This window comes from Capricornis sumatraensis, chromosome 11 (genome assembly GCF_032405125.1).
Source record: "Capricornis sumatraensis isolate serow.1 chromosome 11, serow.2, whole genome shotgun sequence".
Taxonomy (NCBI): domain Eukaryota; kingdom Metazoa; phylum Chordata; class Mammalia; order Artiodactyla; family Bovidae; genus Capricornis; species Capricornis sumatraensis.
Genome location: NC_091079.1, coordinates 100,565,168 through 100,579,389, shown reverse-complemented (window position 1 = coordinate 100,579,389; position 14,222 = coordinate 100,565,168). Strand labels below are relative to the sequence as shown.

The window sequence follows — 14,222 nt, the reverse complement described above, 5'->3', positions numbered from 1 at the left end:
CCCATCAGTGGGTCGTCCAGGACACGGGATGCTGCTACACAGCAGTGACTCAAGTGCAGACTTGTTCAGCATAACCCCTGACACACAGCCACAACAAGATACCATAGCTTGGTAACCAGTTCTCACAATTCTGGCAACTGGCGGTCTAAGGTCAGGGTAGCAGTGTGGTTTGTTTCTGGTGAGAACTCTGTTTTGTGTGTATGTGTGTGCTGCATCAGGATCTTAGTTCCCTGGTCAGGGATCAGACCCGCGCCCCTGTGTTGGGAGCAGAGTCCTAATCACTAGGCCACCAGGCAAGTCCTCAGAGCTCTCTTGATTTGTAGACGCTGTCATCTTGCTGTGCATGGCTGCGTGACTTCCTTGTGTCCCTGAGGAGAGAAAGCTCGAGCTCTATGGGGTCTCTTCTTACAAGGTCGCTAATCCCATCAGAGCAGGGCCCCACCCTTGTGACCTCATTTAACCTTAATGACCTCCGTTCTGTCTCTAAATACAATTACACGGTAGATCGGAGCCTCCCTGTATGAACTGACGGCTGGGGCAGAACTCAACCCATTGCACTGACTCCAGGATGGCCTTATTTAACGTGATGCGCACAGCAAGACTGGCTGCTGTCGGTCCTTGAGCCTTCATCTTAGCAGTCCTGGAGAGCGTCGGTCAGAACGTCAGAGGCTCTTTTTCCTTGCAGAAGAACTGTCTGGGAGTGCAGCCAGTAGGAAACGGGTTTCTTCTAAAACCACTCCTCAGCTCAGGGATTCCACAGTTGACTTGCTGATTTGTTTGTGGTTCTTTTTTTTTTTTTTTTGAGGGGGGGGTGCAGGTTCCAGGCATATCAAATTTATATTTTTCTGGCAGATGAAACTGTGATTGTGTCAAGGCAGAGGCGCTAGAAATGCTCACAGAGGTCTTGGTGTCAGCTGCCACAGAGAAGTTTCCAGGCAGTCAGTTCTTCCACTGACCGCATTCCGTGGTTTCTCTGTGCCCTGATGGTGCTGCTCATAGCAGCTACTCTCATCCCTCGGCTTTTTATGAGGCGGGAAAGCATTTTCTTTTTTTTTGTTTAGCCAAAGCTTATTTGATGTTGCTGAACATTAAAAAAAGAAAGGTATCCTTGCGCATTCAGAGTGTGTTGGTCTTTTGGTACTGTCGTCATCTTTGGCAAGTGAGATAGGTCTACAGAGAACCAGGATTAAGGTTGCAGTATTTCTGGAATTCTAGAAGAAGTATAACCCCAAAATTCTGCCCACCCAGCCCCAGGGGTTGGGGGAAAGTTCGGAAGCACAGAGCTTGTAGAAAGAATGACGCTGCTCTCAACCCAGTTTCCTGACCTGTCGCTCTGCTCCCCTCTGACGTCACTCGGGAGCCAGAGACGCGCAGCGTTGGTACTAAACGTGTCGGGAAATCTTTCGTGCTTTAGGAGCTAACCTGTTTCGCAGTGCAAAGTAGCTGCCACCTCAGGCGGGCGCAGACGTTTTAGGAATGCTTTCCACTGGGAAAGGCTGGCCAGTTGCATCTGTCAGACTTTAAAGTATAGTCAGCCTGCGGGTTTCACTCGAAGCCTGGGAGGCCCCTCTCTCGTGGAGGGCGCGGGCATGTTCCACGGGCTTCCCCTCGGGTGGCGCAGAAGCAGCCACGTGCCCGCGAACCCGTGTTGTGTCAGACCGAGAAGTGTGCGGTTGGCCCTCACTCTGTCCGCCGCGTGTGTCTCCGCATGTCTGGTGCTGCCCCTGCCCTCACTCGAGCCGGTGCGGGAGCCCTTCAGACGTGGCCGGGGATTAGCTGAGCGAGGAGACTCATGGACTTTGGAATCAGACAAACCAGCAGTCAGATTCTGAGACTTCTGCTTGCAATGAGGCAAAGCATTAATATCAGTTTCTCCGGATCCAAGTCTCCTCACCTACGGGAAGCAGTAACTTCTGCTCTTCCAGTTATTGATAAGATGGACTTCTCAACTGCTCTTACAGTGAGTGTAAGCATTCAGCGTGTAACAGACATAATAAGTGAGGGATAAATGCCAGCAGTTGTTGCTATTGGATAAAGTAATTGGCATTAATGCATGAATGGCTGAAAAGGAATCGGACCTGTCTGGCCCCACACGTGATACTGCATTTACCAAGGACTTGTGGCCACTGAGCTGTAAGGACGGGGCTAAGGAGGAGGTGTGGGTCTGTTTGTAGAGATGAGGAAGTGTGAGATGGAAACAGGGGCCTGAACACCTTACTTCACAGCACGAAGCTGGTCCTGAGTGCTGCTGCGGGGAATGCGGGGCAGACGTCACGTGGCTCTGGGAGTGTAGCTGGATGAGCCTTGGTCGGAACTGGGCCCCAGTCTGCTTCGCTGCTGACTCCGCTTTGTCTAACGGGTCTCGGCTTACTCCCAGTACCCCTGACGGTGTCCCTTCTGAGAGACGGGGCCTGGCCTGAGTCCTCTGCCACCATGTTCAGATGGGAGAAGCTTAGAAGGTGCAGTGAGGCAGGAGTCCAGTGACTCTTGGCCGAGGGACAGAGGCTTGCTCTTGGGCAGCCCCTCCTGTCTGATGGTTCGGGGCTTGTTAGGGATTCTGCCCCTTCACGTCTTCCCTGGAGACTGACTGTTGGGCCCCAAGTAAGGGTAGCCAGCTGATATAACAAAGAATTCAAGAGGAGCCCCAGAACCACTGAAGGGGTCTGACCAGTTGCTCTTCCTTCCTCCTCCTTTCCTCCTTCCTTTTCTTCCTTTTTCTGTGGCTTGCACTGTGGCATATGCATGGAGATACTAATTACAGCAATTAAGGAAAATGAGGGTGTATTGCTTAGCAACCCAGTTACCTAACCTGTAATTTTACTAATTTGGCTGAATCTGTGTGCTGCAACTGTTTTGGATTTAATTAAGGATATTAATAAAAATGTTTTTAATGAAATATTTTATGCGACATTCTCTAACGCCTTACCGGAATTAAACTAGTGCATAAGCGTCCCTTGTGAAGTAGGGTTTTCTGTTTTTCTTGAAACTAATCAGACAAAAGGGGCCTGAGGATCAAGAAACGATATGCAGCCTCACATCACCTCAGTTGTTGGCTGGCCCCCACAGGGACGGCTACTTCTACTGCCAAGCTCCCAAAATCTGACAGAGAATTTGACTTGAAAGGGGGCTTATCACACAACCTCTTTGAGCCTCCTGGTATCCAGTGCTTTGGGCATAGGACATAATTTTAAAACATTCCATCCTCTTTTTGTCTTATAAGAAGACAGATGGGTTAGACACCCCTTTACTTTGATAGTAGTGCATGTGTGCTCAGGTGTGTCCGACTCTGCAACCCCAGGGATTGTAGCCCACCAGACTCCTCTGTCCGTGGAATTTTCCAAGCAAGAATACTGGCGTGGGTTGCCATTTCCTCCCCCAGGGGATCTTCCCAACCCAGGGATTGAACCTGCATCTCCTATGTCAGCAGGTAGAGTCTTTATCCGTGAGCCACCAGTGAAAGCACTAGTTGCTAAAGATGGATTTCGAAGCAGAAACAGGAAATGGATGTTAGGCTAATCGCATACAACATTCGATCCCAGTTAACTTTCAAGATCATTTTTTTTCAGGATGAATTAATCTGGAAATTAGAATTTAGTGGATGCAAATCCAAGTTCTTTGGATTGAACTATAACTACTCTTTGGTATGGTTGAGGGACAGAAAGTGGAAGACAAGTCATAATATCTCAATTCAGCTCAGTCACTCAGTCATATCCAACTCTTTGTGACCCTGTGGACTGCAGCATGCCAGGCCTCCCTGTCCATCACCAGGTCCCGGAGTTTACCCAAACCCATGTCCATTGAGTTGGTGATGCCATCCAACCATCTCATCCTCTGTCGTCCCCTTCTCCTCCTGCCCCCGATCCCTCCTAGCATCAGGGTCTTTCTAATGAGTCAGCTCTTCACATTAGGTGGTCAAAGTATTGGAGTTTCAGCTTCAGCATCAGTCCTTCCAATGAACACCCAGGACTGATCTCCTTTAGGATGGACTGGTTGGATTTCCTTGCAATCCAAGGGACTCTCAAGAGTTTTCTCCAACACCACAGTTCAAAATCATAAATTCTTCAGCTTTCTCCACAGTCCAACCCTCACATCCATACATGACCACAGGAAAAACCATAGCCTTGACTAGACGGAACTTAGTCGGCAAAGTAATGTCTCTGCTTTTGAATATGCTATCTAGGTTGCTCATAACTTTTCTTCCAAGGAGTAAGCGCCTTTTAATTTCATGGCTGCAATCACCATCTGCAGTGATTTTGGAGCCCAAAAAAATAAAGTCTGCCACTGTTTCCATTGTTTCCCCATCTATTTCCCATGAAGTGATGGGACTGGATGCCATGATCTTCTTTTTCTGAATGTTGAGCTTTAAGCCAACTTTTTCGCTCTCCTCTTTCACTTTCATCAAGAGGCTTTTTAGTTCCTCTTCACTTTCTGCCATAAGGGTGGTGTCATCTGCATATCTGAGGTGATTGATATTTCTCCCGGCAATCCTGATTCCACCTTGTGTTTCTTCCAGCCCAGGGTTTCTCATGATGTTCTCTGCACATAAGTTAAATAAGCAGGGTGACAATATACAGTCTTGATGTACTCCTTTTCCTGTTTGGAACCAGTCTGTTGTTCCATGTCCTGTTCTAACTGTTGCTTCCTGACCTGCATACAGGTTTCTCAAGAGGCAGGTCAGGTGGTCCAGTATTCCCATCTCTTTCAGAATTTTCCACAGTTTATTGTGATCCACACAGTCAAAGGCTTTGGCACAGTCAAGCAGAAATAGATATTTTTCTGGAACTCTCTTGCTTTTCCGATGATCCAGCGGTGTTAGCAATTTGATCTGTGGTTCCTCTGGCAGTAATTAATCAAACCTCTTAGAAAAGAGTCCTCTTCATGTTCCAGTTGTTCATTCAGTCATTCATTTAACAAATACTTACTGAGTGTCTTCCATGTGCCTGGAATTGTTCTAGGTCCTAAATGTGCAACAGGGGACAATCAAATAAAAAGTCCTACCAGCTCAAATTAATTACAATAACGACTCTTACAGTATATTCTGTGCCAGATACTGTTTCATTCAGTATTCCTGAAACTCAGTTCATCCTAACATACTGCTGATCCATCCCAGATTGCATTTGAAGATCCCGAGGCATGGAGAGTTTAAGAAACTTTTCAAGGGACCTTCCTGGTGGTCCAGTGGTTAAGAATCCACCTTGCAATGCAGGGGACATGGATGGGTTTGATCCCTGGTCCAGGAACTAACATCCTACATGCTGGGGAACAGCTGAGCCCATGAGCTGCAGGAAAAGATTTTACATGCCACAGCTAAGACCAGAGGCAGCCAAATTTTTTTTTTTTTTTTAAGGAAATGTGTCAAGGTCATACAGTTGGCTGAGAGCCAAGATTGTGTCTGCTTCTCTGCTCTAATGGCTTTATTCTGTTGCCCTGCTGTTTCATATTATATGGTCCTATTCATTTCTTCACTTACCTGCACTTTTACACTCACTCATAGGGAGTGTAAACTCTTGCTGGAGTTGGTGGCTTTGCTTCCAACCATGGGAATGTGTATCTGAATTTTGTAACCAGGAACAAAACATGTCCTTGGGCTTCTCAAGCCATTTCAGAGAAAACTTAGAATTTGAGTGTAAACTGCAGCTTGAAAACTTGTCCCAGGGTACCAGTATTTTTTTTCGTTGGGTAAGAAAGTTATCTTCTCTAGGGAGACAGCATTTTCTAGGTTGCTATAGTTTAGTCCCAGCTGCAGATAGGAAAAACATGGTCATATTTTTAAGGATACACAAATAACTTAAAATGTAAAATAATTGAAAGATAAATAATAGCTATTTCAGAGTCTTCCCCCGGGACTACAGATCAGGAAAGATGTTTGGAAAGAATCTTGGGAGGGATATAAAAAGACCATTCCTAGCAGGATGAGGAAAGTCAGGCCAACAGATTCTATCCTTAGCCCTACCTTTTCCAATGTCCAAGTGATGACTTTTAAAACCTTAAGGTCCAGCTGACATTTACTCGGTACATAGTGTCCCGAATCTGGCTACTGTAATATGTTCCCAAATGCAGTCAGCAAGTGAAGAGCCCATTAAAAACTTTTCAGTGGCCCCACATTTCAAAGGATTTCAAAATAGGTCAAGTGTGTGTGTGCGCATGCGTAGTTTTCATTGTCCACTTGAATTCACGTTTCAAAAACATCTTGAAAACCTTGCGTCCATGCAGTTACTCAGCCAGCAGGTGTTGAACTCTGACCGTAAGTCAGGTGGGATACTAGACACTAGGGAAACCACGAGAGACGGGACAAGCCTGCTACCTTGAAGGACATCAGAGGTGAGGTGGTCATCTGGAAGCCGTGTGGTGGGGGCAGTCCAGTGGTTAAGGCTCTGCAAGTTCAACGCAGGGAGCTCAGGTTCAATCCCTGGTCTGAGGACTAAGATCCCACCCACCATGCAGCAAAAAAAAAAAAAGTCCCTGCTCTGAGGCAGTGGATTGGTGATATGCGTGGAGTCCAGAGAACGGGCACCCATCTTGCTCTGGAGTACCAGCAGATGGCTGAGCTGTCAGTAGTAAGCTGCTTCCCCCAACACCATCCTTTACCCGGGACCTGTCAGCGTGAACACCTGAGCAGTGAACCTCCCACACAGAGAAGCCCAGGAGGTCCCGCGGGCTCCAGCCCCTACAGGCTCAGCTCACCTTCGATCCCAGGAAGAAAGTCATCTGCCCCAAGCGTGGCTCTCACACGATGGCCGAGGTCCGCGGAGGTCCGAGACCTCAAGGATACAGCACTTCCGTCCCCTTGAGCCGCTGGCCGCCCGAGGGAGAGCGCGCCCATCCCCGCGAGAGCGCGCCCATCCCGCGAGAGCGCGCCCATCCCGCGAGAGCGCGCCCATCCCGCGAGAGCGCGCCCATCCCGCGAGAGCGCGCCCATCCCCGCGAGAGCGCGCCCATCCCGCGAGAGCGCGCCCATCCCGCGAGAGCGCGTCCATCCCGCGAGAGCGCGCCCATCCCCGCGAGAGCGCGCCCATCCCGCGAGAGCGCGCCCATCCCGTGAAGGCGCGCCCATCCCCGCGAGAGCGCGCCCATCCCGCGAGAGCGCGTCCATCCCGCGAGAGCGCGCCCATCCCCGCGATAGCACTCCATCCCCGCGGGCCGCTGGCCGCTGGCCGCTGGCCTGTGCACAGACGCTGCAGATGCGTGTGCCTGCCTCCTCCCTCCTTCCCGTTCCTCAGTCTGTCTTCTCCAGACTCTGTTCTCAGTGGTTTCTGATGCTCAGCTGGAAGGAGAGGGAGAGGGCTCCTTGAAGGCCCCTCAGGGCACCCCGGGACCCAGAAGGACCCCGAAACCTCCGCCCGCAGGTCTCAGCTCTCTCCCGTCTCATCTGCCGGCGGCCAGTAGGTGCACGTTAATGAGGTCACAGTGCAGGTGTCACCCCGCCTGGACCGGTTAGCTTCATCCTGAGTAAGGCCATTTCTCGGCCTGCGGGTGTCAGGTAACAGGAGCCAGACATGAGAGCTTAGACTAGCAAGACAGGAACCACGCAAGGCGGCGCGGATGACTTCGTTCCGACGCGGGATTGCCACCAACATTAAACAATCAAAACATGTATTCTGCACTGAGTCAGAATTATATATTTTTCAGTGCCGTGGAAGTGCTGATTCTAAACATAAAAGTGAAAGATTTGGGTTCGTTTTAGTCTCATCGCCTTGTAAAACTAATCTTTACGTTTTGTGCTATGTATTGCTTAGAGAAATTCTGAAGAACTTTTTAAAAAAATAAATAGAAATAAAACCACCCACAAAATTGCTTGACATTGTAATGGCTTTGTTTGCAAGCTTCTGTTTTATATCATTGAATTGCGTAGTAAGTTAGTAAGTAAGTTAGAATCCCTCAGTCCTGTCCGACTCTTTGCGACCCCATGGACTGTACAGTCCCTGGGATTCTCCAGGTCAGAACATTGGAGTGGGTTGCCATTTCCTCCTCCAGGGGATCTTCCCGACCCAGGGATGGGACCCAGGGATGGGACCCAGGTCTCCTGCACTGCAGGCGGATTCCTTACCAGCTGAGCCACCAGGGAGGCCCATTGAATGGCATACCTATGCTCAGTCACTCAGTCCTGTCCGACTCTGCGACCCCATGGACTGCAGCCCGCCAGGCTCCTCTGTCCATGGGATTTTCCAGGCAAAAAGGGAGGAGTGGGCTGCCATTTCTTCCTCCAGGGGCTGTTCCCGACTCAGGGGTCAGACCCAGGTCTCCTGTGCTTCCTGCATTGGCAGGTGGGTTCTTTGCCACTGAGCCAGCCGGGAAGCCCTGCTTATCAAGAGTCTCAGGCAGTACAGGCACATTTCCCCACATTCACACACATTTACAAGTAACTTGTTAGGTCTGTGCTGTTCCCCATCCTCAGGATGTGTTCCCATGCGCCTTGCGTCCATACCTGACGCAGCTCACTCGATTTTCATCTGGAAGGAGTGTCCTTTTGTTACCAGTATGCGCACTAGGCAGGAACTACGTTTTTTGAATAAGGAGACTGAGGCCAGGGGCGAGGGATGGAAGGATTTATTGAGCACAAGCCAGAGCTAGGTTCTGTAGTGGGTGCCACACACAGACCCTTCATTCCACCTTCACAGCCCTGCTTGAGGAAGTGCTGACTCTTAAAACGTTTACCTTAAATGGCAGAAGAGGGTCCCGATGCAGGTGATCATTCCTCCCAAACCTGCGTCCCTGTTCAGCTTACCGGCAGCCTGCCAGCCACGTCCAACTGACACAGATTTTAAGATTTTAAAAAGGAAGCACTAGATATATTTCTCTTTATTTCATTCATTTTACTTCCATCTTTAGGTGGTGGTGGTGTTTTTTAACTTTATTTTTTTGACCTCGCTGCACAGCAGGTGGGATCTTAGTTCTCTGACCAGGGGAGCCGCACCCCTTGCTTTAGAAGCGCAGGGTCTTTCTTCCCCATTGGATGGCCAGGGAAGTCCCGGATAGATTTCTTGAAATGACTGAAATGTAAACACCTTTGAGTAGAAAAACACTGCGGAGCAACTAAGAAAGCGCTGTGAATTTGTGTTTTCTCTGCATGCTTCTTCCTAATGAATTTTTACCGGATCCTCAGTCCCTTTGAATTCTCGATTAGACTTTTGAGAAATGCTCTCATTTTTTTTACTCTCCCCCAGACGATGAAGCCTCGGCAGCTTCTCAGTCACTCAGTACACAGCGCTCTCCTTCCCTCGATTTGCTGGACTCTCGTCTCTACACATGAAATCCCTGGGGCTGGCGGGGAGGAGCTGTGTCAGCAGAGTCCCCGTCATAGCGTCCCGGACTCCTCTCAGCGAGCTGCAGGGAGATTCTCTTATAGTCCTTCTTGTTGAGGCAAAACTGGCAAATTAATGTATACCGTGATGATTTCCTGTCCGTACCCATTATGAAATGATTACCGCAATCAAGTTAATACATCCATCACCTCACATCATTACCTTTTTTTTTGCAAATTGTATTTTTTAGCAAATTTCAAGTCTACCGTATTATCCCCATGCTATTCATAGATCCTCAGAACAAACTCACCTCACAACTACAAATCTGCAGCCTTTGACCAGCGTGACCCCATTTCTCCCAGCCTCAGCAGCCGTCGTTCAAAGGCGGGCGGGGACCTGGGCGCTTCGCTGCGGGAGCGGCAGTGGGCGCTTCTGGACAAAATTCTCCTCGAGTGGCAAACTGCAAAGAGACTGTGGGACTGAAAGTAGCGGGGTGCACGCACAGCTGGGGCACTTCTGGACCCCAAATATACAAAGAGGTCAAAAGCCCAACCGCCACCTTTGGGAGGCTGGCTGAAAGCCAGGCCACTGAGCGCGCTGCTGCTGCTCGCGAGGCGGGCGGAGCCTCGGCCGCAGCCGCCCCCTCTCCCTGCCAGGGTTTACCCGCTCGGGGAGCAAGTGAGCAAGGGGGCCTCTTTCCTCTCGCTCCCCGCGGCTGCAGCGAGGACCCCAGTAAAGCCGTGCCTGAATCCTTGCCAGCTGAATTTCTCCTGGCTGGCGAAGGCGGAGAGCCCTCGTCAGGAACAATTCTGCTCTCTGCTTCAGTAAGCTTGACTGGTTTTTTTTCAAGATTTCACATAAGTGATGTCGTACAGAATCTCTTTCTCTGTCTGGCTTACTTCAGTTGGCATAATGCTTTCAGATTCACCCATAAGGTTGCAGACGGCAGAACTTCTTTTTTTGTTTAAGGCAGAGCAACACTGCGTTATGAACGTACGCATCATGTCTTCCTCACTGATTCGTCCGCAGACGGGCACTCAGGTTGCTCCGGCGGTTGGTGATTGTAAATAGCGCTGGGGTGAACTTGGGGGCGCAGATATTTCTTTCAGATATTGATTTTGCTTCCTTCAGATATATTCTCAGACGTGGCATTGCTGGACCCCTTGGTAGTGCTGTTTAATATTTTGAGGGACCTCCATGCTCTTTTCTGTAGTGGCTGCACGAATTTACATAAACACAAACAGCGTGCAAGGATTCCCCTTTCTCCACTTTCTTGCCAACACTTGTTATCCTCTGTTTCTCTATCTTCAAAGAACTGTATAATCAAAAGCCTTTTTCAATTAACCTTTTTCTTCCAGTCAGCACTGCAAACCACCCCTCCCTCTGAATTTCAACTGTGTAAGTAAAAGAGAGCTCCTCAGAGTTATAGGAGCTTGTCACTAGGAATTCAGTGGGCTACAGTGGGTTTTATTTCACTGATAATTTTGGTCTACAGTATCTAAACTTGCAAGAGAAAATAAGCTTTTGGATTTCTTCTGTACAACTGTGAACCTAGAGGCAACAAGCCCTTTGCCTAAGTAAATAACTCTCCCATCCACCAAGTGAATAACACCTGGAATTCCACTAGCAACCAATGAGCTGTTTCTTTCTGTATTGAAAGAAAAGGCTGAAGATGCCAATATCCTGGAGACGAGGAACATTTCCCACGCTGTACTCATGCTCTCCTGCAAATCAATGACACGAGAGTCTCTCCCAAAAGGCGGTTGGACATGGAGGAGAAGGAGCAAGCATAAGAGACCCGAGTGCTTAAACGGGGCGAGTGAAGAGGAGGGGCCAGCCCTGCTCAGAAGGCGGCACCCGAGCTCCCTTGTTTGCCCTGGCCTGTTAGAAAGCATGGACCCTGGGAGTCACGTTTTATGCTGGATGTGTGTTCCAGAGCCAGTGTGTCCGGTGAAAATCACTCCTGAAAATCACTTTAGTCTCCCGTGAAGTGCACTTCTGTTCCACCTTTGAAGAAGTTCAGCATCACTGTGCTGCTTCAGGCTCCTCAAAAGCTTTTATTCAACGGCTCATTTTGATTTTGGCTGTGCTGGGGCCCTGCTGCTGCTCTGGGGTGCGCTCTAGTTGCAGCGAGTGGGAGCTGCTGTCTCCTTGCCGCGCTCACGCTCCTGCTGTGGGGCTTCTCTCGTGGAGGACGCGCTCTAGGCCTCCAAGGTTCAGTGCCCCGAGGCATATGGGATCTTCCTGAACTACGGATCGAATTGGTGTCCCGTGCACTGCAAGGTGGATTCTTAACCGCTGGGCCACCAGGATGCCCTCTTTTTCAAGCTTTACACAGACACACAGATTGCTGTTGCTTTAGCTGAGTCCCATGGTTGTCAGCTTGCATCTGGAGGCTGAGTGCATGAGAAGTGCACACCCGGAAGTGCATTCTCTGCAGCCAGTTGCTCCAGAGCGCAAGGAGAGTGGTATGTGGGGTGGGGGTGGGGGATGGGGCGCTAAATCCAGCTCAGAAAGCAACAGATTTCCTTTCTCGGCTGTGCTTGCCCTGGGTCACCTGTATGCAACGGCAGTGGCGGGGCGGGGGCGGGGGGCTGCACACTATTTAAAACTGCTCTCTCAGTCCTTTCCGCACCTTCCTTTCCTGTCTGTCTGCTTAGCCCAGTGGATGCCCCTTTTCCGGCCACTGTACCCATTCCCTCTACCACTGGCGAGGAGCTGCGTGAGAAGGGGCAGAAAGCCATCGTGACACGAGGGCCCCCTGGGTCTGCGGGTTCCAGACCAGAAGAGTGAGAGCGATTCACGCAAATCGCCAGCTGGAGCTGTTTCTCAAGTGCCGTATCAGGTGGATACAGTGGCTTCCGTTTTGATCATTTCTCTCTTCTTCCCAACAGGCTGGTCCACTCCGGTCCAGGAAAAGGATCACCCCAGGCCGGTGTGGATCTGTGTTTTGCAACGCGAACTGGCACCCAGCAGGGGATCGAAACGCACCTCTTCAGGGCCGAGGTCAGCAGGGACCTCTCACACTGGACGCGGAGCATAGTGCAGGGGTGCCACGACTCGGCGGAGCTCACTGCGGAGATCAGCACAGGTGCGCGCCCGGGCTGGGGACGCCGCAGCCTTCTGGGGAGGGGCGCCCTCCCCGGCATCGCGGCCTCAGCACAGGTTCCATTACGGGCTCCTTCTGGGGTACTTACTTAAATTCCAGAGGAGATAAACTTCAAATTCTTCTGAATTGAGGCACTAGTAATGCCCTACTAAAATGGGGCCTAGAGAGTAGTCCCTCTCCCCACAGCTAGAGAAAGCCCAAGAGTAGCCATGAACACCCAGCTCAGCCGAAAAAAATAATTAATTAAACACTTTTTTTTAAGCCTAAAAAAGGACAGTGATGCCAGACTTCTCGGGACATGGGAGAGAACTGCACGTTATGGGAGATTAAAGGGACCTTCATGAGTGATTTTCACTGGGCGTTACTAGTACATTTAGTAATGCTCTGATGAAATGCAGCCTAGAGGTTTGACTATGAAAACTCTTATTTCATCTTCCTGCAGAAAAGTGCGTAACTTGGCTAGTCAGCTGTCATTTCTGCCACGTCGGGCAGTGCATGTCCAGAACATTCCCAGCAGGGTCAAAAGCCCTGCGGTGTAGCTCCGCCCTACATGACTAGGGTTTTCCCACAAGACCTCTTATGTACAGTGCTTCCAGACTTCAGTCACACTGAAACGACAGCAGAGTTTATAGTTTTACCCCCAGAAGACACAGATGCTCGTCCCTGGAGATTCTGGCTCAGAGCTCTGGGCTGCGGCCTGAGAATTTGCATCTAGTGAGGTCGCAGGCGGTCCTGATGCTGCCGGTCTGTGGACCACTCTGTGAGCAGTGCTTCCTCCGCACCCAAGAGTATTCTAGAAGATGGGCCACATGGTGGACTTTCCTGGTGGTACAGCGGTGAGAATCCACCTGCCAATGAGACACGGGTTTGAACCCTGTGCTGGGAAGACCCCACATTCTGTCAAGCAGCTAAGCCGGAGTGCCACAGCTACTGAACCCACATGTTCCAGGGCCCGTGAGCTGCAACTTCAGAAGCCTGCGAGCCCTGGAGCCTGCGCCCCACAAGAGAAGCCCTGCAGGGGACGCCCGTCACCCAAGCTGGAGAGCAGCCCCCACTCTCACGACTAGAGAAGGCCTGCATGCAGCAGAGAGGGTCCAGTGAAGCCAAAGCCACGCAGCTGAATAAGTAAGACTTTCAGTCCAGTCGCTCGACTCTGTGCAACCCCGTGGACCGCAGCACGCCAGGCCTCCCTGTCCATCACCAACTCCCAGAGTTTACCCAGACTCATGACCATTGAGTCGGTGATGCCATCCAACCATCTCATCCTCTGTCGTCCCCTTCTCCTCCTGCCCTCAATCTTTCCCAGCATCAGGGTCTTTTCAAATGATCTTTGCATCAAGTGGCCGAAGTATTGGAGTTTCAGCCTCAGCATCAGGCCTTCCAATGAACACCCAGGACTGGTCTCCTTTAGGATGGACTGGCTGGATCTTCTTGCAGTCCAAGGGACTCACAAGAGTCTTCTCCAGCACCACAGTTGAAAAGCATCAATTCTTCGGTGCTCAGCTTTCTTTATAGTCCAACTCTTACATCCATACATGACCACAGGAAAAACCATAGCCTTGACTAGATGGACCTTAGTTGGCAAAGTAATGTCTCTGCTTTTGAATATGCTATCTAGGTTGGTCATAACTTTTCTTCCAAGGAGTAAGCGTCTTTTAATTTCATGGCTGCAGTCACCATCTGCAGTGATTTTGGAGCCCAAAAAATAAAGTCTGACACTGTTTCCACTGTTTCCCCATCTATTTCCCATGATGTGATGGGACCGGATGCCATGACCTTTGTTTTCTGAAAGTTGAGCTTTAAGCCAACTTTTTGACTCTTTTCTTTCACTTTCATCAAGAGGCTTTTTAGCTCCTTTTCACTTTTTGCCA

General features: G+C 50.1%; 1 protein-coding gene across 1 annotated transcript in view; it reads left to right on the top strand.

Moving 5' to 3' along the window:
- SNTB1 (syntrophin beta 1) overlaps positions 1 to 14,222 on the top strand; it is a 244,368-nt gene that overhangs the window by 219,559 nt on the left and 10,587 nt on the right. The window contains exon 5 of the mRNA XM_068983377.1: positions 12,137 to 12,333. Within this exon, the coding sequence (XP_068839478.1) occupies positions 12,137 to 12,333 (197 nt within the window). The remainder of the gene's footprint in view (positions 1 to 12,136; positions 12,334 to 14,222) is intronic.